The following is a 27,475-nucleotide window of genomic DNA, read 5'->3' as shown; positions in this document are numbered from 1 at the left end:
CGGCTCCCGAGAACCCGGGGCCTTGGGGCCCAAGGTGGGGAAGGACGTGGGAGCACTCGCCCCTCCCGCCCCCCAGCGAGTCGGGGAATCGCCGCCTCTGGCCACCCAGCCACACCACTCCCCGCCGGCCGCGCTGACGTCACCGCCCCGCCTCCCCGCCTCGCTCCGCCGTTCCCGCCCCGCCCCCTTTCCCGGCTGGCGCCGCGGTGAGGCTCCTCGCCCTCAGCTTCTGCCTGTCGCCCCAAGATGGCGGACACAATGAACCGGTGCCGCGCCGGTTGGCCCTGAGGCGACCGTGAGGAGGACCGGTCTGCGAGACCCCATAGTCCCGGCAGAAGAGTGTTGCACAGGCAGGAGGAGGAAGAGGAGGAGGCGGCCCGACTGTCGGCCGCTCTCCAGCCCGCCGCCGGCGCGGCGCCGCGCCCGCCCCGCCCGGGTCGGCCCCTCGGCAGCCCGCCCGTTCGCCGGGCTCCGCCCCGGCTCTGCGCCGCCACCGCCTCCAGCAGCCGCCGCCATGAAGCTGACCGACAGCGTGCTGCGGAGCTTCCGCGTCGCTAAGGTGTTCCGCGAGAACTCGGACAAGATTAACTGCTTCGACTTCAGCCCCAACGGCGAGACGGTCATCTCGAGCAGCGACGACGACTCCATCGTGCTCTATGACTGCCAGGAGGGCAAGTGAGTGCACCGGTGGCCTTGGGCCCGGGTCTGAGTCCCTCCCGCCCTCCCCGTCGTGGCCCTGCGCTCCCCCCGCGGCCCGCCCTCTAACCCGGTCTGGTCCGCGGCCTGTATTGCACACGCTCCTGCCAGGGCTGCGTCCCCTCCGAAGCCGTCCGGGAGACCTTTTTTTTCTTTTAAAATAACGATAGCAATAATAATAATCGTATTTTTGTTTTGTCTGTCTTCGGTCTCCTCACAGAGAGCCTTAGCATCGCTGGCCAAACCACACCTTGACCTTGACCTTTAAACGCAGGGTCCGCCCACCGCTGCCCCAGCTGGTAGCTTTTCCGCTACTCTGACTCCGTCGAAGGTGCCAGTCGGCTGTGGCCCCCGCGCAGAACCGCAGAGGCTGCTCTGCTGCTTCGTTCAACAGCGGCAGCTCGCTCTCTCTGCGCTCTGCTCGGTGACCTCGATTCAGCCCTGGCACTTCACCCGTCCCCTGCCCCTCAGCTTCCCGCCGCCTTTCTGCCGGAAGGCCGCGTGGGTTGCAGTTGTTAGCTGTCAGGATTTATTTGTTGCCTCTTTGGGCCCCTGACTTTTCCTTTCTGGTCCAAATCATTCTTTTGCTCCCTCAGTCCCGATGCCCACGTTTATAGTTAACTTTTTACCTGCATCCGAAACTTTTCCTTTTTGCCAGACACACCTGGCTGTCGCTCCCAACCTGAATGTGAACCTCCTAGTAGAACAAAGAAAGCATCGTCTAACAATTTCGTGTTTCTTCTTATACTTTTTTTTAAAATTACACTTTATGGTCCGCTTGGACTTATCATAATTCCGAGTCTGATCATGACATTTCTAGGTTGTCCCAAGTCCTCTGGAGACCCACCACACCTGTATCTCTGCAAAATCTTAAAAGCACAGCTTTTTGCCTTTTTCCCTGGGGACCTGTCAGCTTTCCCCTCACCCCCGCCCCAGACTTGCTTTCTCTAAATCCTTGCTAAATTGTGATCTCCTTTTTGAATCCTTGGGTTTTTCTTTACCTTCTCCAGCTTTCTTTTGTCTGTTTTGTGTAAACCAATGTCTTCTATAAGCTTTCTTTTGGAACTTGTCTTTTCATTTGTAAATTTGGTTATCTAAAGTAATGCTGTATTGGTCTGAGCTATAGTGTTCTGCCCAATTTTTTGCCATTTGGGCTGTGGAAAAAGTATTATGTAACTGACTCTGGATCTGCTTGCAGTATGTGGAAGAGTGGCCTATAGTGGTGGTCCTGAGGGAAGAGAGAATTGTTAGCTGGACTGATGCTGAGAGATGTGAGTCAATGTTATTCATTTCATAGATGGGTTTTCGTCCAGGTCCGGCCACTTGCATTAGCCTGGAATAGAGAGTAACGTATAAAGCTAGGGTGGAGATTGGGGTTGTGGGGTCCTGGAGCTAGAAGTAAATTGAAGCTGACTTGCTTGAAATGTTTAGTGCTTGTGCACAGATTAGAACCTCTCCCTGGATGAATTTGAGGATGGAGATGTATATCCTCATTCAAAGAAAATGAAGGTTGTAGCAGCATTTCTTCACAGTTTGTCTCCAAATACTGCATAATTTCCGCGGTTGGTAGGAATGCCATTGACTTGAAGGCTGTCTTGTTAAAAGTAAAATGTTAATTTTATAACATAATGCAGTTTATTCATTCATGTAGCATTTTTACATAATTACAAACTTGCAGAAAAGTTACAGCATTGTTTCAAAGAACTCCCAGGATCCAATAATTGGTTACATTTTGCTCTGTTTGCTTTGTCATTCTCTGTAGATACACACACACACACACACACACACACACACACACACATATATGTACACACACACACACACACATATATATACATATATTTTTTTTTTTCTTTCCCTGAACCATTAGAGAGTAATTTGGAGGTATGAAGCCCCTTTATCCTAAACACTTCAGCATGGATTTCCTAAGCACAAGGACGTTTTCTTAGGTAACCAGAGTACAGTTATCCAAATAAGGGAATTTAACATTGATACAATAGTATACAGCACGCTCTTTAAAATATTCATATGGATTAATTGTGACCTTGTTTCATTGTGATCTGTGGTCAGAGAGTGACCTGATAGGAGACCTGGGTTCTAGTTTGGCCTTGTGACCAGGTATGTGACATTGGTCAGATCACTTCTCTGGCCTCTAGGAGTCTGTGATCCTAAGTGGTAATGTGAAGAAAAAATTTGCCAGTAGTGTAGGTCAAACCAACATTGGAAGAAAAGTAACATTTTCTTGGAAGGCACAGTATCTTTATTACATGGTACTAATGTTGGGAGTTTGAAAATGGCTAAAACAAGATTCTTTATGCTTAATATTTTCCATGTGTACTGTTCACTTAATAATAGAGTTCATCCATTGAGTGATTTTTAAAAATTTTTTTAATTTTAATTTTTTGGCTGCACTACATAGCATGTAGGATCTTAGTTCCCCAACCAGGGATCGAACCTGCGATCCCTGCATTGGAAGCACAGAGTCTTAACCACTGGGCCTCCAGGGAAGTCCCGAGTGTTTCTGTTTTTTTTTTTTTTAATTTGAAAGTATACAAAGGATATTATCTGTGGTAGGTGATGCGAATTATTCAGAGAGAAGGATTTAATATTATTTATTCGTACCTGATCACCAGAATCATAGTTTGTGCAGAGAAGCTTACCACAATATTCGTGAAAGAATGTTATGCATAAGCTCTGTAAGATCCTCTGAAATGGATGCATTAGGATCTTGCTTTCAAACTAGGAAATGATATGAGGTAAAAGATTTGTGTTATTAAGAACAAAATCTCAGGTTAATATTATGGATATATTTGGATATGGATATATTTGAGACAAATAGGCCGTATATAAGTGAAACTGAAAATTTTCCTTTAACATTGGTTCTTCAGGCTCTGTCTTCATTATTGTAGGGTAAATACTGAGATAAGTAAGCTTCTGTTTCCACTGGTAGGAGCAAAGTCAACTATCTTTTGAGAGCAAGCACACATTCACACGCACGTTCACTCACTCACTGGTTACCACACAGTAACTACATGGCAGAACCCAGGGTGGTGGACTTGACAAGGTAGCATTTGAGCTGCTCTTTTTGTTTATCTGATCTTTCAGTAAAGGTAAAAATGTGGAAAATTCAGTGCATTTGGAGTGAGAAGTCTTGTTTGTAAATAGGTTTAATATAAGGAAACCCTTGACGTCACAGAAATTGAAAGTGCAAATGATTAAAGTTCCCTGAGTCATCTGATTGTTTAGCATCTAGGTTTCAAGAGGTTTTTACATTGAGAGGGTGAACTTCTTTTTCATAAATTAAATTCTTGACAAACATTAATATAGGATTTATGAAATTCTCCTATACCTAAATGTAGGATATTATGAAGTTTTTGGTTAAATATTTTGCTGAGATCAGTTTCAGCTTGATCTTCAAGGTGCTATAGAAGAAGATAACATGTAAGGAACTTCAACAAATGGACTGATAACTTTTAACTTAGAAATATGTGATTTTACATTTAAGTAAAGAGAAAAGAATCAATGACTAGTTTTGTTAGGGAGAGTGAGGTTTGTCTTGTAAAAGGCTCAGTAAGTGCTTTGGACCTGTAAGATAGAGAGGATGGAAATATTAGGTTATATTAGGAAAGGCAGTTTTGCATCTGGTTTCAGTTTTGATAAATCATTTCTTCTTAAAGAAAGAGCTTCTTTCCAAGTGAATGGCTTAAGTTCTGGCCTCATTGGTCTGGCCTATTCCCATTTTCCTCTTTCTTGTAAGTTATGACTTGTTTTGTGTGTCTTTCTTCCCAAATAGATGCACTTCCTCTCAAAGCTTACTTTTGAACATTGTAGTAAAGGCTGATTTGAGCCCTCAGATTTACTTCCACTTCCTAACTTTGGCATTTGGTATTCAGAGGTGAAAGGCTGTTGCACTTGATTGATTCTGTTTGTTTCCACCCTTTTGGAAGAAATTCTGTTTCTTTTCAGTGTTAGAGCTTACCAAGAATCTTCACCCTTCCCACATCATTGAAGTGCTTCTCTTTATATGAAGATCCTAGATTTTGGTGATGGAGGATTTTGATGGTTTTCTTTCTCTGTCCATTTCCTCGTCAGACCAAAGAGAACCCTGTACAGTAAGAAATATGGCGTGGACCTCATCAGATACACTCATGCAGCAAACACAGTCGTTTACAGCTCTAACAAAATAGACGGTAAGCAAGCCTTCTTTTTAGGAAGTTATGGTCATGGTTTCCTTTGTTAAATCATTCACGGAATCTTTGTACTTCTGTTTGGTTATAGTTACTTTAAATTCTCCTATGATGTTAGCTGTGCTAACATTGTTATGACTGAAGGGATGCTGGAAGCAAGCAAGCCATTAGTACTTTTGAAGGACTTGAAACTGAGTATTCAAGGTCTCCAGTTTAGAGTGGAGAGTGGAAATAGGAAGCCACGAATTGTATTTACGGTTTGAACTTCTTGAAACTTGAATACTTTTAGAAGAAATAAAAGGAAAGAATACTTGACAGCAAGTGGTAAACAATGCTACCTTCCCGTTCAAAATATATAGATTTGAGAAAAGTTTTACAGATGCTTGAGTTATGGTGGTTTAGCAGACATTAGAAGAGTTTTTGGTGTGTGCCCAACCATTTATGGTCTGTGTCACAAAGGACAGTATACTGACCTTAGTTATCTTTGATTCCAGGGACACTTTTTGATTTGAATTTTATCCCTTTTTCCTTTCATTTATTTATCTTATTTTTTTTGGCCGCACTGCACGCATGTGAGATCTTAGTTCCCCAACCAGGGATCAAACCCTTGGCCCCTGCATTGGCAGCGTGGAGTCGTAGCCACTGGGCCACCAGGGAAGTCTCTCCCTTTTTCCTTTTAAATAAAGTTAATGTCTTTGAAGAATAAAGGCTTATTTTTAGAAATTAAACTTGTGAATTTCTTTCTCTAATAAAGGATCTCTGCTTTTACCTGCTTTTCCCCTGGGATAAGTCATTCTCAGTTGACAGATTGTCTTGGAATTGAGCTATAACTTTCATGTTAGGACTCTTTTTTTTTTTTTTTTAACTTATCTCACTGATTTATTGATTGTTTCATTTTTAGCAGTACGATTTTTCTAATGTCATTCAACAAAGATTGCTTAGACCGCTATTTTGGTTATGCCTATCTCAGAGCAGATGGGTAGAAGTCTTTTTTTTTTTTTTTAAATGAGACTTTTCTGCCTGTACTTGATTTTTAGTAAGTATATCGTTTATACTTTTCATGCCTCTATTTCAGAAGTGGTTTTCTAAGTAAGCAGTGCAATTGATGCTTTTGGACAAGAATATAAAACAGGATCTTGAGGAAATATATCTCTGTGATCATCTGAATGAATGGTATATTTCTTCTATTGGGGTATATTTCTTCTGTTGGGGTGTTTTTCTGGGTGATTAAATGAGGATTCTCCAAATATGGTGCAAGATGAGGCAAATGTGTGGCACTTGCAGCTTTGCTGCCAGGCCTCTGCTGTGAGGATGTTGCTTTTCCTGTCTCGAGTGCATCCGTCCTGAAGAGTTCCTCCAACGCTCCGTATCATTTTGCCTGATTCCAGGCTGAGGTAGTAGTTTGTACAGTTTGAGGGTCTATGATACCACCCGGTACAGGAGATAACTGTACAGGCCACTGCCTTGCCAGGAACAGCGCGCCAGCTACCGAGTGGGGCGGAGAGGATGGCGACGCCCTGCTCATCTCTGGGAAAACCAGGTAATGGGGAGGAAGTCTTTTTCTGCTTAGGGCAGGTGAGTAGTTCCTAGCAGTAGAACAACCAGGAATACTTTATAGTTGTCATTCGAGAACTTTGAAGATGTTTTCAAGGAAAACCATGTTTAGTTTTGGAACATACAAAGAATGCCTTTTTCCCTCTCCCAGGTTAAATGCCCTTTTATTAGTACCCCTGTGAACCACTGGGATGACTTGGTGCTTTCAGCCTCTTTGTTCCTGTGTTGTGTTTGCCTCCAGAATGTTCTTTCTATGCTTTCCTTTCTGTATTTTGGCCCCATTTCCTATTACCTTTTTCTCAACAATTGTTTCTTATTCCTAGTCTTTTCAGGGGCATAGTACTTTCCAGTTCTGTTCTTTATGGCACTTCATTCCCTTCCCACCACCATCATTTTTTGTTTTACTTTTTCAGAAGGAATCATTTGGTTTTTAAGAGTATTTGTCTTGTTTTCCCCAAGCACAAATCTCTGTGATTATTTCTTTCTTGGAAATTGTCAAATTCTCACTGCTATGACGTGGTATAGTTCATGATTTTGATTTTTAAATGTCTTGCGATCTTTTTAACCTAAATTTTCTCATTTCTTCTTTTGGCCACTTTATAATTCACTTTTCTGCATAAGGGACCATTGGATAGTTGGTTAATTAGAAAAGAAGTAGTAGAACATTACTTCTCTTTCCATTTTATTTAGTTTTAATGTAAATTGTGCATCCAGTTTACATTCAGATGAGGTGAGGGTTGGGTTGACATGCTGTTGGAGAACGCTGGACAAAAGTATCTTATGCCAGAGTCCAGCCTGATCCTCAGCTCAGCATGGCTGTTTAATTCTTTGAGTCTGTTTCCTCAGTAGCCATATGTTTTTCTTTAAGGTTTGCCATTCTGTGGGCATTAAAACTGTTGTGGTTTTTTTGGGGGGACGGGGGGCGCATATTTGCAGGACAAGTTTCATTGTAACTATGCAGAAGCCAAAGATTGGCAGCAATAGTGATTTTAAACATTGCTTTATAACGCTGTCAACTTGAGAACTCTGCTTTTGAATTACGTGAAATCTCTAGTCCCGTGAAAAGGAGTTATTCACTATTATTTATTCATACCTTGCTTGGGTTATGGAAAACAATGAATTCTTTGACCTTGTCTTTTCAAGATGAAAATGCAAAGTAAATTTCTTTAAAAATAGTAGGATATCATCATGCCTTATTTATCTTCTTACAGATACTATCCGTTACCTGTCCTTGCATGACAACAAATACATCAGATACTTTCCTGGACATAGCAAAAGGTAAGACGCAAGTGTTACAGAAGTAGATAGTTCTTTTATCCCTGAGGTTATCCAGAGAATGAAAGAGTGGAGAGATTTTATTAGTGAACTGAAGCTAGTTTCTCACTGCTGTTTGGCATACCTCTTAATCTTCTCTTGTTAACCTTCCCTAAACAGTCAACTCATGATTAATCGAGGTTGTAGAGGCCAGGGGTAGGACTTCATAGATAAACTGAAACCTCAGTTAAAACATTAATAGGAAGAATGTGGATTAAAGATATTCAGTGGAAACCTATGTAGTAAAAATAACATTTGGCATTTAGGGATCCCAAATATCAGACATCCCTTAATGAAAGTACATTTACATGTTTGAGGCCTTCCAGTATAGGTGGCCCCCATTTCAGCATGCCCCTGCTCTACATAAATGTGTTCCACATGAAGAGCTTAATGAGGATGTAAAAAAAAATTAATAAAAGTCTTGGCTTCCCTGGTGGCGCAGTGGTTAAGAATCCTCCTGCCGATTCAGGGGACATGGGTTCGAGCCTTGGTCCAGGAAGATCCCACATGCCGTGGAGCAGCTAAGCCTGTGCGCCACAACCACTGATCCTGCACTCTATAGCCTGCGAGTCACAACTAAGCCTGCGTGCCACAACTACTGAAGCCCACGTGCCTAGAGCCCATGCTCCGCAAAACAGAAGCCACTGCAGTGAGAAGTCTGCACACCGCAACAAAGAGTAGTTCCCGCTCACCACAGCTAAAGAAAGCCCGCGTGCAGCAATAAAGACCCAACACAGCCAAAAATAAATAAATAAATTTATTAAAAAATAATAATTGTCCTTTCATACTTTTTGAAAGTCAAGAAACTTGTTTCCTTATTTTTTTTTTAAGGTATATATTTATTTATTTTATTTATTTATTTTTTTGGCTGCGTTGGGTCTTTGTTGCTGCGTGCGGGCTTTCTCTAGTTGGCGGCCCTCGGGGGCTACTCTTCCTTGCGGCGCGCAGGTTTCTCATTGCGGTGGCTTCTCTTGTTGCGGAGCACGGGGTCTAGGTGCATGGGCTTCAGTAGTTGCGGTGCGTGGGCTCTAGGGCATGAGGGCTTCAGTATTTGTGGCGTGTGAGCTCAGTAGTTGTGGCTTGCGGGCTCTAGAGTGCAGGCTCAGTAGTTGTGGTGCGTGGGCTTAATTGCTCCGTGGTATGTGGCATCTTCTCAGAGCAGGGATCGAACCCGTGTCCCCTGCATTGGCAGGCAGATTCTTAACCACTGAGCCACCAGGGAAGTCCCCCTTATTCCGTTCTGTAATGCAGGTTGCTTCTCTCTGTCTCTTATCTCAATTCCCCTGGTATTTTTCCTCCAGTTTTTCAAGTTTGGGCTGAATGTTAAACACATTTTCCCTTGGATGATATATTAATCATTGGTGCTTCCCTGTGCAAATGTACAGTAACCCTGTATAGCTTGGAGTGGTTCAGAGCCCTGACAGGAGGTAGACCGAGAGCACCGTTTTCAGCTGCACTTCTGATTGGGCAAGGGCATTTCTGTGTTGCTGAAGATAAGAGGTGGCAGCTGTTGGTTACTGTGTAGTTCAAAGAATGGCTTGTGACAAATAGATGTTTTTGCTTGTTTATAGTCAAATTAATGTTCACAAATATACTGTCTGTAATTAAGACTTGATTGCAGTTGTTTGAAATTCTTTCCAGTCTTCCCAGTTGCCCAATTTCTTGACCTCCTGACCTCCGGATTCTTAATAGATGACTTTGTCCCTCCCTTTTTGAGAAAATCAAGGCCATCCAAAATCAGTTCTTTTCAACTCCTATCTCTTTCACCTAAACTTCTCTCTTCCTTAGAACACTTTCCCTGAGAAAGAAGTAGCCTTTTCTTCTTTGAGAAAACCACCCCCTCTGTTTTTACTTCCGTCTCCTTACTGGACTTTGCTGCCCACAAACTTGGTCTTCTAAATTTATTTATTTTTATTTATTTTATTTTTGGCTGCGTTGCATCTTCGTTGCTGCACGTGGGGTTTCTCTAGTTGTGGTGAGCGGGAGCTACTCTTCACTGTGGTGCGCAGGCTTCTTATTGCGATGGCTTCTCTTGTGGAGCACGGGCTCTAGGCACGCGGGCTTCAGTAGTTGTGGCACTCGGGCTCAGTAGTTGTGGCTCACGGGCTCTAGAGCACAGGCTCAGTAGTTGGTGGCGCACGGGCTTAGTTGCTCCGTGGCATGTGGGATCTTCCCCGGGCCGGGGCTTGAACCCTGCAGGCGAATTCTTAACCACTGTGCCACCAGGGAAGCTCTACTCACCAGGGGAGCCCTACTCGGTCCTCTTTATCTTCCTTATCTTAAATTTCTTTCTTTTTTTTTTTTTTTTTTAATTACACTATACTAGGTGTGCTTTATTTATTTATGGCTGTGTTGGATCTTCGTTTCTGTGCGAGGGCCTTCTCTAGTTGCGGCAAGCGGGGGCCACTCTTCATCATGATGCGCGGGCCTCTCACCATCGCGGCCTCTCCCGTTGCGGAGCACAGGCTCCAGACGCGCAGGCTCAGCAATTGTGGCTCACGGGCCCATTTGCTCCGCGGCATGTGGGATCTTCCCAGACCAGGGCTCGAACCCGCGTCCCCTGCATTGGCAGGCAGACTCTCAACCACTGCGCCACCAGGGAAGCCCCTTAAATTTATTTCTTGAGCATGTCACCCACTTCTTTTTTTTTTTTTTAATTTTTATTTATTTATTTATTTATTTATGGCTGTGTTGGGTCTTCGTTTCTGTGCGAGGGCTTTCTCTAGTTGCGGCGAGCGGGGGCCACTCTTCATCATGATGCGCGGGCCTCTCACTGTTGCGGCCTCTCTTGTTGCGGAGCACAGGCTCCAGACGCGCAGGCTCAGTAATTGTGGCTCACGGGCCTAGTTGCTCCGCGGCATGTGGGATCTTCCCAGACCAGGGCTCGAACCCGTGTCCCCTGCATTGGCAGGCAGATTCTCAACCACTGTGCCACCAGGGAAGCCCTCACCCACTTCTTTTCACCGTCAAACATAAAAGAATAATCTGCATATTCCCTTCTCCACCTCCTCATACTCACTCACTGTTTAACTCACTCATCCAAGCCAAGCTGTTTACTCCCCTTTCCCTGCTGCCTCCAGGTAAAATCCACTGCCTGGGGCTTTTTTTGGTGCTTAACCTCTCAGTAAAACTTTTTTTTTCCTTTGGCTTCTCATCTTGGTTCTGTTTTTGCTATTTTTTGCCTCTCTTTCTCTTTTTGACTCTAAACAAGGTTCTACCCTAGCTTTTTTCTCCTCCTCTTGGTATTTGGGCCATCACTGATTTCATTCACCTCAGATAGCTTCCCAAATCAGTATTTTCAGCCCATGATTTCCAGACTCAACTTCTACCTACAGGTCCAATACTCCATCCATCGTTAAATTCCTTGGGCTAGCTCTTCTGTCTGCCTCATGTTTCTTCACCCCTGTCCCTTCCAGTTCTCCCAACTCAAAGGCTCTGTTACCTGTTCACTACTTTTTCCCTGCCTTCACATCCAGTGAGTTGTTAAATCCCGTTGATTCTACTTAGGTTTAACCTCGTGTGTCATTCTGCTCCATACGCCTTTACTTCTGTCCTAGCTCAGGTAAATTATTGTCAACTCCTAATCTCCCCATCCCTCAGCATCCTCCTTCTGCACCCTGTTTTTACAGTTCTGACCACAGCCTCCCTCGAGAAACCTTGGAGTCAGATTCTTTTCCCTCTGCCTGACCCATTTTCCCAGTGTTATCTCCCACCACTCCAGTTGAAGTGAATTCTGGGCTGCTTCCTGAACTGCCTCATGCCTTCCTATCTGGCAACTTCCAGAAAGGCCACTCCCATTGAAACCCTGTTCACCACAGGTGCTGCTTCTTCCTGAAATCCTTCTCTGACCCTCTCTTGGAGTTGTCTGGACTAGACAGTTAAGCTTCCTTAGAGTTGAAGTCGTGTTCCTCCTTGTATTCCCTCTACCTCTCATCGTAGAGCCTTGTGCCAAGATAGACTTCCTCTGAGCTTTTGACCTGAATACTGACGTAAAATTACATGTTCATATGCATTCTGCTCACTCCGTTTTATTACCACCTCAGCATTCCCAGGAGATTTTGGCTTATAGTATCATTAAAATTTTTAAGTTGATGATCTAGTGCAAATGTTAATTTAGTTATATTGGAAGAATTTTTTTTTTTTTTGGTCAAAAACTTTATTTTTAAGGAAAAAAAGTACATTTGTCCATTTTTTACTCATGGCATACATTTGTAATTCTTTCTAGTGGAACCAAAACTTCCTGAACCCCTTTCAGAGTCATCCAAAATTTGAACTTCCTCTATTTCTACATTTAAAAAACCCATTCACAAATGAGCTGTGCAATTTGATCTGCTTTTTGTACTCCAGTTTTTTTTTGTCAAAATGAAACAGTACAACACCAACATTTCCTCTGTAATCTTCACCTGTGACACCAGCTCCTATGTCTGTGAAGCGTTTTTTAGCCAAGGCAGAATGTGGAACTACTCTTCCATAACACCCAGAAGGAAGAGCCATCTGAGTGTCCATTTTCACAAGGGCTTCCTCTATAGGTGGTACTACAGACTCATAGGCACTGTACAGGTCATAGCCCATGGACCTCAAGGATCCCTCTGGTTAGGGCCGTGGCATGCTCCAAGAGGCAAGTAAAGTGGAGTCACGTGCCATCCTTCTCCACAGGCTGGGCCCAAATGCCGGGGAGATGATGGGTATCTTCAACGCAGAGCATGGCAGAGCAAGAACATGAGCAGAGGGGACAAGAGAGCTCAGGATGAGGCCTTGGAAGAAGTATTTTTCAGTGAGTGACTGGTGTAACCATAAGAGGGGACCCATATCAGAAATATAGCATAGGCTATTAGCATAGGGCTGTGGCTCTCTAAGTGTGGAGCCCAAACCACCAGTCTCAACATCACTGAGGAGCTTGTTAGAAACACAGATTCTCAGACCTCACCCCAGACCTACTGGATTAGAAATTCTGGCAGTGGATCCCAGCAATCTGTTTTAACCACCCTCCAGGTGATGCTGGTACCACTCAGGTTTGAGAACATCAGTATAGTCCACAAACCTCTAGTTAAGGAATCATGCTTTTTTTTTCTTTTAATTGAGATATAGTTCAGTACCATAAATTCACCCTTTTAAAGTGTACAATTCAGTGGTTTTTAGTATATTCACAGAGTTGGGCAACCATCACCACTATCTAATTCCAGAACATATTCATCACCCCAAATAGAAACCCTGTACCCATTAACACTCCCCATTTCCCCTCTTCCCAGCCCCTGGCAACCACTAATCTACTTTCTGTCTCTATAACTTTGTCTATTCTGGATATTTTTTATAAATGGAACCAGATCATATGTGGCGTTTTGTGTCTGACTTCTTTCACTTCATAAATGTTGTAATATGAATCAGTACTTCATTTCTTTTTTATTTATTTATTTTTGGCTGCGTTGGGTCTTCGTTGCTGCGCGCGGGCTTTCTCTAGTTGTGGTGAGTGGGGGCAACTCTTCGTTGTGGTGCGCAGGTTTCGCATTGCGGTGGCTTCTCGTTGCGGAGCACGGGCTCTAGGCTCGCAGGCTCAGTAGTTGTGGCGCACGGGCTTAGTTGCTCTGCGGCATGTGGGATCTTCCCAGAGCAGGGCTCGAACCCGTGTCCCCTGCATTGGCAGGCGGATTCTTAACCACTGCGCCACCAGGGAAGCCCCAGTACTTCATTTCTTTTTATTGCCAAATAATATTCTTGTATGACAATAACACGTTTTGTTTATCCATTCATTAGGTGATGGACATTTGGGTTGTTTCCAGTTTTTAGCAATTATGAATAATGCTGTTGTGAACATACATGTACGGGGGATTTTTTGACATATGTTTTCATTTTTCTTGGGTATATACCTAAGAGTGGAATGTTTGGATCATATAGTAACTCTAACTTTTTGAGGAAGTGTAAAACTTTTTCAAAGCAACTGTACCATTTTACATTCCTACCAGCAGTGTATGAGGGTTCCAGTTTCTCTACATCCTCACCAACTCTTGTTATCTCTCTTTTTGATTATAGCTTTGCTAGTGGGTATGAAGTGGTATCTCATTATGATTTGATTTGCATTGGAATCATATATTTTTATGCTGTAGCTTTAAGTTGCTTTTTTGATTATACTAATTGCCTTTGATTGTTCCAGATTGCTTGCGTATGTGTGTTTCTAAAAATGGAGTTTTTAGGAGAACACATATATATAGGTAGGGAGGTAAAGTGGTTTAGAGTTCATATCCAATTTTTGTTAATATTTCGCTTCAACTCCTATTTATCTTGATGCATTGCAGGGTGGTGGCCTTGTCCATGTCACCTGTGGATGACACTTTCATTTCTGGGTCTCTTGATAAGACCATTCGGCTCTGGGATCTCCGGTCTCCTAACTGCCAGGTAATGTTACCTCACAGTTACACTTTAAGCGTTTTCAACTCTCCCTCTCAAGGAAGGGGGGAAAGCAGTGATTCTTTTCTGGGATCCCAGAGTCTTTAAATTTTGGAGAAGATCTTTTACTGGTAGGAAGCTGGTAATTAAGCTAATACCTTAATCCAGTGCATACTTATGATGATCTGTGGCTTAGTGCTTTAAAAGCAGTTTTCCTGGAGCCTTTGAGCTATAGATTTTAGACTCCAGGGATTTGTTTTTATTTGAATTCAGTGTCTATAAAATTATACAGTTAGGGTTGATCTGAAATCAATTGCATGGAGACCTGGGTTTTTTTAACTTCATTTTAGTTAGTCTTGTGTTTGCTTTTGGTAGGATCCTGGGTTCATTAACTTTTTTAAAATTTCTTTTTTCTCAGGGTCTCATGCATTTACAGGGCAAGCCAGTTTGTTCTTTTGATCCAGAAGGATTAATTTTTGCTGCAGGTGTCAATTCTGAAATGGTCAAACTTTATGATCTTCGCTCTTTTGATAAGGTAAATCTTTGAATCTTTGAACCGTCTTGATATTATGGAAGTTTTGAAGGGTGAGGTGGACATTTAAGAGCCTTTTTCTACAGTAGAGGAGGTATGTGGTAGATATTAGAAAGTGTCAGAGCAGTACTTCATCTTCTGCTTTCCCTAGTCAAAAAGGAATCTAAAGGGATAGAATGAGATTTGGCTCTGGCAGAAGGAATTATTGATTTGCCTTGGGCCTACGGCTGCTATCTGTCTTTTGCAGGGGCCATTTGCGACATTTAAGATGCAGTATGATCGGACTTGTGAGTGGACAGGACTTAAATTCAGCAATGATGGCAAACTCATCCTCATCTCCACCAATGGCAGCTTCATCCGTCTGATCGATGCATTCAAGGGAGTGGTGATGCATACGTTTGGGGTGAGCTGACAACTTTGAACCATGTTTTTTTTCCCATACTCTACCTTTTTTCCATGCTCATCCCTTCTGAGAATTGTGTCAGCTAGTTGGTGGAGACCGGCAGTTGTCCTTGGCTCACTCGTCGAGGCATGGACTTGCATTTTCTTCCTGCACGTGGCATTATTTCTTTTGGATTCTGAGACATTCACTTCTCACCCAATGACTCACGTTTGGTGTTCAGATAATATAATAAATTCCTGACCATAAACATTTTCTTGCCCCCTTGAATATGGAGTTGGGGATAAGGGGGTGATTTGTAAGGGGTGGTAGCCGAGTTTGAAACCTTGGTAGCACTGTGCATGAGGAAGAAAGGGTTTCACAGAAGGGAAGGTGATGTATGTACTACAACATGGATGAACCTTGAAAACATTATGCTAAGTGAAATAAGCCAGACACAAAAGGACAACTGTTGTATGATTCCACTTAAATTAGTTTCCTAGAATAGAGATAGATAGTAGAACAGAGATTGCCAGGGAGCAGGGGAAGAGGGAAATGGGGAGTTACTATTAAAGATTATGAAGTTTCTGTTTGGAATGATGAAGAGGTTTTGGAGGCAGATGATGGTCATGGTTGCATAGCATTTTAAGTATACTTAGTGCCACTGAACTGTACACTTAAAGATACTTAAAATAGTAAATTGCTATCTATATTTTACAGTAAAATTTTTTTTTAAATCAAAAGAAAAGAAGAAGATGTATGTGCTGGGGTCAGTGTTTGTAGGCCATTATTTTTTGTTAATGGCACTGTAATGAGAATTGTTCTGCTTGTTTTAGGGTTATGCCAACAGCAAAGCCGTCACACTGGAGGCCTCGTTTACTCCAGACTCGCAGTTTATTATGATTGGTAAGCTTCCTTTATCCCCCACCTTGGGTGTTACTTATCTGGTACTGTGCATTATGTTATTTCTGTTAGTTTTAACTAATTTAAGATATTATTTATTATCCTTTTGAGATTGAGTTTCTCAGATTTCTGTGTAGCATGTTATGTCAAAGGTATAGTGTCTTTAAACTGTCCTGACTTTGCTTTCTTTTCTGGGAATGGGCGTTAATGTTGGTCTTCCCTGGACCATCATAGAGTTAAACTCTACAAGCACTGGTGTAACCCTTCATTCAGTCACCTTAGTGTAGATGTTCGTAGGGTGATCGTATTCAGCCCCCTTTTTTAAATGAGAAAACTGAAGTTAGAGGGGAAGTGACTTGCCTAGGAGCAAATAACTAGGGTCTAGATCAGTTCCCAAAGTGTCTTTTCTTCACTGCCATTACTCCCTCTCCATTTCTGCTGGTGGCTGGGTCCTGAAGCTTGGCCTCTCTCCAGATGTCAATCCATGTCTCTTCGCCACTTGTCTTTGTATTGTGCCTTGAGCTGTTGTTATATCCCTTGATCATTCTCTTCAGGTTCAGAGGATGGCAAGATCCATGTCTGGAATGGAGAGAGTGGTATAAAAGTAGCTGTGTTGGATGGCAAACACACAGGCCCCATTACCTGTTTGCAGTTCAACCCCAAGTTCATGACCTTTGCCAGTGCTTGTTCCAACATGGTATGTGAACAACGGGAGATGTCCTCCGTCTAGGGGCCCTTTCCAGTTGGGGTGGTGGGTCCTTCAATGAGCACAGTGAGCTGTGTTCTAAATAGGTACAATTACAAGCACCCAAGTTCATGTTTCTCAGCTGGTGGCTTCCCTGTTTCACCTCTATTATCTGATCTTTGGTTGGGCTGGTCTTTCACTTTTGCTCTTCTTTCCATGATCTAGGATCGCCTCTGAGCTCCCAGGAGATCTTAGGCCAGTTTTTGCTCTGGCTCCTGGTTTTATGCCCAAACTACCTGGGGCTATGCCTCACAGGTTTTTGGCTTCTTAAAATACTTTGAACCAGCCTTTTGTGGCTGTAACCTTTCAGTTTTCCATTCCTCTCAGGTTATGCTGAGTTCATCAGAAATTCTTACAGTTGATCACAACTCACCACTTAGAGTTTTCTCCAGGCCCCTGTCTCTTCCTAGACAACACTAGCAGAACAAAGCATCAGTGAGTCTCAGCCTCCAGTTTCCTCTTGGCATCTCCTAAACCTACCTGGGTATTCGGGCATGAGGCATTTCATTACTAGCCTACCCAGAACACATTGCTCCATTTCTTTTTTTTTTTAAACAAAGAAAACAGTGTCAGAAAAAAATGCAGCAAAACCATCCAATCCAGTCCCTCACAGTTTTTACAGCTCATGAATGAGAGGGTCTGTCTGAGGTCACCTGGTAGATTAGCTGTGAGGCCAAACACCCACCTCCCAGACAGCACTTCTTCTTTTCTTTACCACTGGACCACTATGTTGGAAGTTAGACAATGTTTACTTTCACATAGATAGGGGAGTGTTTGTCCACAGATTGCCAGAGTCAATTGGTCAGGAGGGAAGGCCACCAGCCATAACTCCTCCAACTTTGGGGTTGGGTGCCTTGATGGTGGGGGAGGGGTAAGAAAAACCCTCAGAAATGAGGAGACGGGCTTGGCTTTTTAAAGTTGACTTATGTTCTCCTTCCATCCAGGCCTTCTGGTTGCCCACCATTGATGACTGACCTGCATAGTGCTTGGCTGTTTTCTGTACAGCGAGGGTGGCCAGTAGGAAAAAACTCAGAGGGAACTAAGATAATAGTGAGATTGGATCATTTGACTGGGCTGGAGAGCATCCTTCCACTTGGCCTTCCCAAGGATGTGCTGTACATTTGCTCAAAAGAAAAAAATTACTTTGCCAAGCTTCTTCAAAAGGACTCTTGGTGCGGCAGATTCAATCGGGACTCAGATTTTCCAGCTGTCACTGCACCGAGCTCCTCCAGAGGAGTGACCAGACTCGTGACTAGGGTATAGTGGGGCCCTCAAGACACCTTCAGTTTTGAATGTATTTGCTGCTGAGGAGTTGGTGAAGTTGTTAATTCTGCACATCCCTTCGCCCACCCCCATAAATGTGTGGGAAGCCACAGTTCTGGTTTTGAGATGCTAGGGCAGCTCAGTGCCCCTTGCCCTCACCCTGCATGTCTTGTTACTGGTTCTCCCTGTGTCATTGTGGCATTATCCACAACCATCACGTTACTTAGGTGCCAAATATTTACAGAAATAAGTCTCCATATATCTTAGGGTCAGAAAGGGACAGATACAGAAGGACCTTGCTTGCCAGGAAACCTTGCAAGTCAGTCATGTGAGGGTGGATGATCTGGGTGTGCCTCAGGCTCTGGGTGAGGGAGGAGGGGTAGCAGATGAGTTCCTAGGGCTGGGAGGTTTAGCAGCAGCTTGGTGTGGTGCCCTGTCATCAAAACAAACACACAGTCCTTCTGGGTGCCTGCCAAGTTTGGTTGTATACAGAAGCAAGGTGGGCGTCTATTTTTGTACATGAGATACATCACGCTTTTCTGTGGGCCAGTATTGTGGAGTGAGTCTGAGTTGTTTACACTGATGCCTTCCCTGCCCACCACAAGTTGTGTACATAGTCTCCAGATGATACCACCCCTTCCCCAGCTCCCAACCAGGAGCTGGCTCTAGGCTTGTGTTATATGTTATATTTAGCCTTTTTATATATGACTTGAGATTTCTGTTGTTTGTATTTTAGCACAGTGTGTGTACACCTTCATTTAAATATATCGTATGTTTGCATACATATATACATATATGTATGTATGCATATATATATGTATGTGTGTGTGTATATATATATATATATATATGTGTATATATATATATATATATATATATATATGTATTTTAAAAGTATCTGAAGGAGATAGAGTCCTCTGCCCCAGGAGAAAGACTGCATTCTTGCTAATAGTGTTTGCCACAAGTGTTAGTCTTCCCTATTACCTTTTTCCCTTTGGGAGACTGAACAAAAGCAAAGCTTTTGAGTGTTTGCTGTCCCCATGGCAGCTAAGTGAGGGTCTTGGAATGACTCCCTTTTGTTCCTCAAGCCGCACTTTGGGGCTTTCTCTGCAGTATTAGCCCCCTTTTTGCCCAGTGATGCTCTGTCTGCGCCTGTATGTGTGTGACAGTCACTTTTGCATGCCTTTTGTGTCTGGCTCCCAGCATTTGGGGACAGGATGCTGGAACCAGAGCATTTTCAGCTTGTCTGAGGCTTCTTTGCCAATTATAGGTCACTCCTGTTTACCTGGTATGCCTGCTTTCTTAACTTCTTTTCCTTGCCTTCTCCTGGGAGAGGGAGGATTCCTCATCGGGGTTGAGGTGAGCTGCATGTAGCTCATTGCCTTTTCCCCTGCATGGCCTTCTTAGAGCAGGACAAGTGGCATATTATTTCACTAAGTTCCCAAACATCTAAGCAAGTAACACATTCCCTGCAGATCCAGAAACAGGCTCAACAAGGTTATGTTTGACTTGCCCAAGAGTACCTAGCTGCTAGTGGGGAAAGCAAGCCATTACTGCCTCTGTTCAGCAGCAGGAATAGGCTGTGAATTGCTAGCAATTACTGTTTTGTTTTGCTTTTTTAGCAATTACTTTTTGGCTCGTTCCTTAACCTTAAAAGCAAGGGGCATACGTCTTTCCCAGACATAGGCTGGAATCTGCAGCTTCTGAGGTACCACACACCGTATAGCTCTGCATTCTCAGAGTGGAGGGACTTTTAGAAACCAAGTGATCTGAGCTGTTACTGCCCACCCCTGGCTTTCCAGGGTAGAAAATTCATGGTAGGAATAACTGTTCAGAGAAAGTACTTGGAACTATAGGTTAATAAGAAAGCCTGCATAATTAACATATCTGTACCCAGAGGAGCCACCACGCATGACTTGTCTATCAGCAGGAAAATGATTTGTATTGAGTTCCTGTGTGTCCAAAGCTGAGGCACCATGTCCTTTGAAAATATGCACTGCACTGCTTCTATTTATGGGGACCTGTGGCTGCAGAGCTGGCTCCTGAGTTGGGAAGGAGAGGGAAAGATGCAGCTGGAAGTGACCGAATATGATGTGGTAGTGGGAAAAGGCAGAATTAAGGGAGAAAAGAGTCTGTGGGTCAGAGAGGCTGAGGAGCACCAGGGCTGCAAGGACACCCTCAGTAGGAGCCAGAGGTGCTTAAGCTCTCCTGGGGGTGGGGGGTGCACCACGCTCTCAGGAGTCAGGGCCAAAGCCTCTGATTTATATGTGACAGTGACATTGCACTGCTCAACCACCAGCCAGTGGGGTATTTTTTTTTTTTTTAAGAAAACCGTTGCAATCATAATTAATGCTTATTAAGAAAAATCTGGGAATTTTAAAAAGAATCAGTTTGCCACCCAAATGTTACCACTGCTAATCTTTTGGTGTTTAGTGTTCCTCTAGACATTTCTGTGCATAGATTTTTGGTGTGTTTACATAGTTGTTATTCTACTGTATATACAATTTTATGTCCTTTTTGTACTTAACATATAAACGTTTTTTCCATGTTATCTGTCTTAAACAGAATTTTATGGCTGCAGCCTCTTCCATTGAGTTTTCATAGCATTGTTTGCCTGGTTCCTAGAGTTGGAGGGAGGGGGTGGGTTGTCTCCTGTTAGTCCTCCTGGCTCACACTGGGACTCACTGTAATGCTGTGTGGAAGGGTTGTTGGGCTCCCTGGGACTGCCCCTGGTGACTAAGGCCTGTGCGCTGGTGGAAGGAACCCCTAGATCCAGCTCTCAATGCATAGCAGCCTGGGTATCCTCAACTCCAGGTTCTAATAAGCAGCCATAGGGCCAGAAATGAGTGACCAGGAAAAGGCCGGCCTGAGCCAACCTTGAGATCCTCAAAGACTGCATCTGGCATGTACCTCAGGCTGCCTTTCATCCCCCACTGTTACCTCAACCCTTGATCAGATTGGCAGCCTCTAGCTGGAATAAGGTTCATCCTCCTAGGCCCTGGTTTGTGGGGGGCAAGGATAGTGGGGTGTCTCTGAGGCTCCTGCACCAGTTCTGGCAGAAGGCCTGGCCACTTGGCTTGTAAACCCATTGCCTGGCTGGTGAGTTGGTAACTCACTAGTAGCTCAGCATCCTCAGCTGCAACACCTTGGGCCTGCCACTTTGTGCATGGTCATTAGAGGTTGGCCAAGGACTCTGGAGGGCAGCAGAGGGAGCGTCCCGGCTTGTGAGTGGTAGGCCCTGCATAGGCTCTCAACATGACTGCTCAAGCAGGAAGAGTCCCCCCTCACGGCCTGGTGGGAGGGCTACTGCAGCGTTTGGCTCTGCTGAGCGACATGAACATGTAAGTCAGTGGCTGCCCCTGCAGCGGTCACTCCTGTCAGTTCGGCTTGTTCGCAGTTGAGAGACCCACTGTTGCCCACTCCCTGGGCTTCAGCCTAGTGGTGTGAGGAGCAAGACCAGGCAGTGGGCCGGGTCAGAAGCAAAGCAAAGCAGACTTGGGGCAAGCAGGCTCAGTAGTTGATGTGGGTGATTGGTTGGCAGGCACAGGATACTGCCTACGCTTTGCTGGGCGGGGGGAAAGAAGGTAAGTGGTGGGGGTGGGGACTGCTGAGGAAAGAGGAAGTAAAACTGCAGGCTGGTAGGGCACACTCTTGTTCTTGCCAGCTGCCTAATTAGAGTCCTGGAGAGGCTGCCCAGAGCTTCTGGGGCCAACCACATTTTCTCAGGACCCAGCTGCAGACAGATGTAGGCCCAGAAGTGCTGGGCTATGGAATATGACTAGGTAAAAAATGAGTAGTTTCGTAGTTTTTCCTATCTCTTCCCTAGAGAACATGCAGGAAGTAGAGTCTAAAATGAGTTAATGGGCAGGAAAGGAGGTCTGAGAGCCTGCCCATTGTGTTAAACAAGTTTAACCATCAGTTTTGTGGCCTACTGGCCCTTGTCCTTTCTGGCTGCAGTTTAGGGCTGTGAGTTGCCTGGTAAGAATTAATCTCAATTGTAGACTAAAGTTGGAGTAGATCAGGGAAGAGTTAGGAAAGGCTGAGGTCATGAAATTCAACAAATAATTCAACAAACACTTACTGAGCATTTGAGCCTTGGCAAGTGCTGCATGATAAAAACAGTCTTGTGAGGAACATGAAGAACTAAGCTACTCATCAAACAGCAAGCTCTGGAGCCCCAATTGACTTGTTGTCTCCAGTCGGTAAATCTAGCTTTATTATAAATTTACTATAAACTTTATACTAAAATCACTACAATTTGCCGTAAAAAACAAGGCATCCCTTCTGATACCTCAAGCCCAGAGCCCACAGATGGTGGTGGAGACCCCCTTTCTGTTCCCTGGGCAGCAGTTCTCTCACTGGGGCTCACCCCAAGCTGCGAACTGGGGAGGCCACAGAGAAAACACAATGCTGACTATAGGCAAACTTGTAAGGTGGAGCTAAGGCTAAGAGTGATTTTTTTAGAAGGGAACAAGAAAAAGCAAAAGGTATACTGTAATATCAAGCTATACAGCAATTCACGATTCGCAAGGGTTCTTCTGCATACAAACATTTAATAGGAAGGTGATGGGGAACAACAAAACGGCGTTGTTGAGGCATCAGCCTAGGGCAGGGCTGGAGCCAGAGAGGAGCAATCAGGAGACTGGGCTAGAGGCAGCAGCAATAATCTGGGCATTCACTAAGCCAACTCGGGGGCTCCTTCTTGTCCCTTAGTTCTCCCCCAACTTTAGCCCCTGGGCCTGTGCCTCTCCTCCAGCACGGAGGGGAGCAGGGTGGGACCTGAACTGGTCTCTCTCCAAGGGCTGCTTCAAGATGGCTGTTTAGCAGGTATGAGGCTTCCCATAAGGCACTCTGCATGGGCTTTGGGGGTTGTTGAGTAGATAATCTGACATTCATGCATTAGAGACCTGGATCCAAACACAGGCTGTCTGCCCTTCCTGGCATCCTTGGCCAATGCCCTTAGTCCAGCTGTCCCCATTTGGGAATAATATAGTGGGCTGTTAAGGATCCTATCTGAGGAGGCTTACATAGATTCTAAGTTGTAAAGTGACTCTGCCAGACATTATTGACATTAGCACTCTTTCCCTGCCTGCCAAAGGGGGACCTGGGGAGCTGGACTCCCTGTGTTCTTCCAGTTCTGACTGCCTTGTAGAAATGCTCCCCTTGAAATGGGTTGGGGTCAGGGCTGGGTCTGGGGGTGGGGCAGGCAGACCTGCTGTTGACCATGGTGGACGCTCACACTGCACCTGGCCCGTAAGTGGTTCTGGGATGCGATGTTTGAATCCTCAGTGGCTACTGCGCCCTTGGCCCTGGTTGTGCAAGGGAATCACGAACACAGAGACGTCGTCGTAGGACACCTGCCCTTCCTGTGTGGGACTGTCGTCCTTCCCCTGTGTGCTGTGTATCAGCATTTGGGCCAGCTCCGAGAACCTGTGGGGACCATCCTGCAGATGTACTTCGGGGCCAGAGCAAAGAGGCAAGGCCAGCCCTCAGGGAGAACTTGCACAGTGCTGGACACTGAGGACCCAAGCAATGCAGTCTGACTGTGGGGCCAAGCAAGCCACAAGCCTGGGAAGGCCACAGGTTGGACCATGGGTGTCTGGACCCAGAAATTTTTGGGACCCACAGTCACCCCCAGGAAGCTTGAGATAGCTCTAGTCCTGGCCAACTGTTCTTAGCCGGACTCATCTGCAGTGTTGTCTTCTCAACCATAACTACTTCTTGGTGTTTCTGCTGGCACCAACTCAGGCCCAGGCAGATCCCCAGCAGCTATAGTACCTGTGTGGGTCCTCTCGGTTGCCAGGGAGGAAGCTCCGCACCAGCCGTGCCACCTGCTCATTGGACAGGACATCCCAGAGCCCATCAGTCGCCATGACAACTATATCCTCTTCCTGCGGCTCCAGCTGGTCCATATCCAGCACAGTCACCTGCAAGTTAAGCCTAAGGTTTCCTCACTGGCTCCCTTCCCAGCTCCTGCCAACCTTGCACAGTCTGCCTTTCTGGGCAGATAGAAGCTGGTGTAGGCTATTGCCCCCTCACCTGTGGGACAGAGAGCAAGAAGGGCTTGAGCTGAATATTTGTGTCCAGGACTTTGAGCTGATGGTCTCCTAGGCCCCGGGAGACGGCCAGTGTTCCCAGTAACCGAGCCTGGAGACAAGGGAGGTGTGAGGTGACAGCAAACAGCCCCAGCGAATGTACAAGTAAAGCACACAGAGGTGGACTGTGGCCCTGGGCGCCTGGGCTGAGGGAGAAACATCCTCTGACCTCGGAGCAGTCCCTAGGACCCCAGCCAAAGCTCCCCACAAGGGACAAAGAAGCTCCCACCTCTACAGGGGGCAATTTAAGAGAGATTCTTGGAGGCGCCATTCACTGACCTGCCTACCCTGTCCATGAATCAGTGGGTACTTGAGATCCGACTGCTCCACGCACTTGTAGCTCCTACCAGGAGCAAACCCAGCATCAACCCAGGCCCTACTTACCACCTCACCACCCCCAACACAGGGCCCACCCTGCCCAGGTAGAAGGGGACTGCTCCAGGCCACACAGCTGAGCCTGGACACCAGGGCTCTCCCCACTGTGTCCCCCAACCCCACCTCGCTCACCAGCCGCTCATGTGGTGATCCCTGAACAAAACCTTCTGCCCCAAGTCATCCCCCTTCAGTCGCCGAGGGAACTCCAGTCTGGTGAACTCACCAGCCAGAAGCTCAGGGTAGAGAAAGGCCTGGAATAGGGAGGCCATGCTCAGATCAGGCTCCCTCTGGTGGCCCAGGAGTTGGGGCTCCACAGCCTCCCTCTGCCAAGGGCACCTACCAGCTGCTGGATCCGCTGCCTCTCAGTCTCCGGGGTGAACTCAGAGCTCAGGGGCCGTACCTCATCCCTCCGCACCAAGATGGCCCTGGATGAGGTTTTAGAGGAGAAGGAGAAGTCTGGGGGGCAGCCTCCATCCTTACCCATAGCCTCCCTCCTGCCGGCCCCTTCTCCAACCACCAGGGGCCAGTTCTGCCCATGCCAATCCCTTGCTCAGAGGCCCCCATGACTGCTTAAGGCCTGCAGGGTAAAGCCTCAGCCATCTGGCCTGGCCCCTGAGGTCCTTGCCCTCCCTGGCATCTGCTGTCTGCCTTCACACTCGACACATGCCAAGTGCACAATTCAGCCAATCTTCCCCAATTCTGTCTCTCGACTTCCAGCCCCCTTTCACTGTCCCCACTGCCTCTGCTGCCTGTCTGCCCACCCCACCCTGCCCACCCTCCGGGCTCACTCACCTGCTATCCCCAGCATTGGCCACATACAGCTTTCCTTGCAGGGTCACAGCCACCAGGGCTGTGCAGCCACCCACCTGTCCTGAGGCCTCCAGCTCTCGCCCGATCACCTCATCCTGGAGCAAACCAAGGCTACTTTAGCTGCTGCTTGTACTGCCAGCATACCACTGTCCCCAACCCTCACCCTACAGTTTACTTCCCCGCCGGCAAGCATGGCAGTCCCAGCGCAAAGTCTAGCTATGACTCCAGGATTCCTATGGTCAGGAGATCTAGACATATCCCTTTGGAGGTAGGGAAGTCCTATTCAAAACAGTGAGGAAGGGAAACCAAGGACCAACAGGGTGTGCAAGAAGATGATACAGGTAAAAGCACCTAGCATATAGTAGGCGCTGGACAAATGGGTGGGGTTATGATAACTGTTTAGTAACAAACCAACCAACCCAATCTTGTCCTCCCAATCCAAAGATCCAGGGTGATCACCATCATGTGCAGGGACACCCCACAACCCAGAGTCCCTCAGGTCCCTAAGGGTAAAACCTTCCCTCCTTTCCCAGCCAAAGGTCACACTCACACACTCCTGGAAGGCACTCTCCAGAGCCCCGACAACCAAGTCTTCTGCCCTAATGCCCTTTTCCTCCACAAACTGGGGGTCACTAGGGCGGATGCAGTGGCCGCTGAGGTGCATGGGGGGCTGAGTGGCCACCATGCCCTCTACCACGGCCTCCAGCTGCCGGCGTAGGCAGGAGTGCAGGGTGTTGGCAGCCAGGATAGCTGCAGCTGGACCACCGTGACCATCAAACAGTGCCCAGTAATGACCTGTCAGGAACTGCACAGGAAGGGCTTGGCGTCAGGCTCTGCCTGGCCTCCCCAGTTGTCCCCTGGCTGAATGTAGGGCACTAGGGCAAGAACCTCAGTCTACAGTCCTGGCCCCAATCTTGGCCCCAGCCTGTAAAAGGGGCTCAGGCCCAGTTGCACTCACCTCCTCTGGGCACAAGGTCAGCCATTCCTGGTCCTCTTCAACCCCAAACTCAAATCTCCGGATGCACAGCTTCCCACAGGCCGCCTGATCCTCATTGAATTCAGATTTCTCTGCATTGATGATCCTGAGGCCAGGAAGTGATCAGTGACCCTTTAGGGACACAGCTATGCTCCCATGGGCACAAAGAACAGATTTGGAACACAAAGAGGAGCCCTCCCTCTGGAGTAACAGCCCCCATGCTGTCCCTGACACACACCTGGACAAACAAATGCTGGAAATTTGCTAACTGTTCAGTAACCTCACAGCTAAAGCAAAACTCAGGGCCCAGCCCATCTGGAGCTTACCTGCTGACCTGGGCCGGGAGGTAAGAGCAAGTCAGCCTGCGGAGGTGTGGGGCTTCCTTGCCTATCCCCTGTCCCATCTCAGCCAGAATCCCTGTCCAATGCTGCACAGGCCATAACCCAGGGTGAGATGTGTGTGTGTATGTGTGTGAGGGATGGGGGGAGTCTCCAAAGCCCAGAACGCTGGAATTCTACCCAGTGTCCCTACCTCTTTTGAAAGCCCCAGGGAGGGCAGGTCTTTCCCGACCTGAGGTGGAATAGGGGAGGTTGTCAAGAGTGCGGAAGTGCCGACAAGAGAGAGTTATCCATAAGGTTGGGGAGGCGGGACCCCTCACTCAGCTTGGCCTGTTTTCTCGGTCAGCACGGGACCCCAGGCAGGATCACAGGGTAGGGGTCGGGGCCTCAGGATTGAGAGTCGCAGGGAGCGGGGAGTGTCGAGGGCAGGGGGGCCGCTCGGGGCCGGGCACTCACTCGGCATAGCCTGCGTTCCAGGGCAGCGCGCGGCCCCGCACCGGGCTGCGCACTGGCCGGGCGTTCGGGCGGCACGAGGCGTCGGCGGTGCCGGGGCTGGAGCCCGAGCCGCGCAGGAAGCGGGGCCGCCGGTAGGGCACGGGGCTGGCGCGGGGCCGGGGTGGCCGCGGCGCGGGGAGCGGACCCCCCGGCAGGAAGCGGCGCCGGAACCAGTCGGCGGACATGGCGCAGCGGCCGGGGGCTGCCCGCGGGGCGCCGGGCAGGAGGCTGGGCCGACGGCACCGCCCGCCCGACCCGGGAGGAGGAAGCGGGCCGGGGCGAGGCGGGGCCGGCTGGGCGGTGACGCCCCCAAACCCCAACCTCCCGCCCTCCCGGACTCTGTGGGCGGCCTGGGTGCCATCCGGCTCCTCAAGCCTCCTAATCAGCCAACGCTGTTATCAACCCCACTTTACAGGCAAGAACACTGAGGCC

General features: G+C 46.8%; 2 protein-coding genes and 1 pseudogene across 4 annotated transcripts; 1 reads left to right on the top strand and 2 right to left on the bottom strand.

Annotated features, from left to right (window-relative positions):
• The first annotated feature begins 210 nt into the window (after nucleotides 1–210).
• WDR82 (WD repeat domain 82) lies at nucleotides 211–18,506 on the top strand. Its single transcript, XM_059939818.1, has 9 exons — nucleotides 211–675; nucleotides 4,789–4,886; nucleotides 7,649–7,715; nucleotides 14,042–14,141; nucleotides 14,551–14,667; nucleotides 14,912–15,067; nucleotides 15,880–15,949; nucleotides 16,501–16,643; nucleotides 17,636–18,506. The coding sequence occupies exons 1-9, from the start codon at nucleotides 515–517 to the stop codon at nucleotides 17,663–17,665; spliced, it is 942 nt and encodes a 313-aa protein (XP_059795801.1). The 5' UTR covers nucleotides 211–514; the 3' UTR covers nucleotides 17,666–18,506.
• Nucleotides 11,948–12,637, bottom strand: LOC132374236 (deoxyuridine 5'-triphosphate nucleotidohydrolase, mitochondrial-like; annotated as a pseudogene).
• On the bottom strand, nucleotides 15,919–27,305 carry PPM1M (protein phosphatase, Mg2+/Mn2+ dependent 1M). Of its 3 annotated transcripts, none has more exons than XM_059939813.1 (10): nucleotides 27,005–27,305; nucleotides 26,193–26,316; nucleotides 25,785–26,039; nucleotides 25,217–25,329; nucleotides 24,765–24,849; nucleotides 24,557–24,675; nucleotides 24,329–24,392; nucleotides 23,994–24,101; nucleotides 23,733–23,881; nucleotides 15,919–16,525 (listed from the first exon to the last, which is right to left on the bottom strand). In XM_059939813.1, the coding sequence occupies exons 1-10, from the start codon at nucleotides 27,226–27,228 to the stop codon at nucleotides 16,333–16,335; spliced, it is 1,434 nt and encodes a 477-aa protein (XP_059795796.1). In that variant the 5' UTR covers nucleotides 27,229–27,305; the 3' UTR covers nucleotides 15,919–16,332. The 3 variants fall into 3 exon arrangements, with proteins under 3 accessions (XP_059795796.1, XP_059795798.1, XP_059795797.1); XM_059939815.1 differs by lacking the exon at nucleotides 15,919–16,525 and adding an exon at nucleotides 22,488–23,263 and having other exon boundaries at nucleotides 27,005–27,302; XM_059939814.1 differs by lacking the exon at nucleotides 15,919–16,525 and adding an exon at nucleotides 23,143–23,384 and having other exon boundaries at nucleotides 27,005–27,299.
• Between the last annotated feature and the right edge of the window lie 170 nt (nucleotides 27,306–27,475).

This window comes from Balaenoptera ricei, chromosome 11, assembly GCF_028023285.1.
Source record: "Balaenoptera ricei isolate mBalRic1 chromosome 11, mBalRic1.hap2, whole genome shotgun sequence".
NCBI classification, from domain to species: domain Eukaryota; kingdom Metazoa; phylum Chordata; class Mammalia; order Artiodactyla; family Balaenopteridae; genus Balaenoptera; species Balaenoptera ricei.
This window is presented reverse-complemented; position numbering and strand designations above follow the sequence as displayed.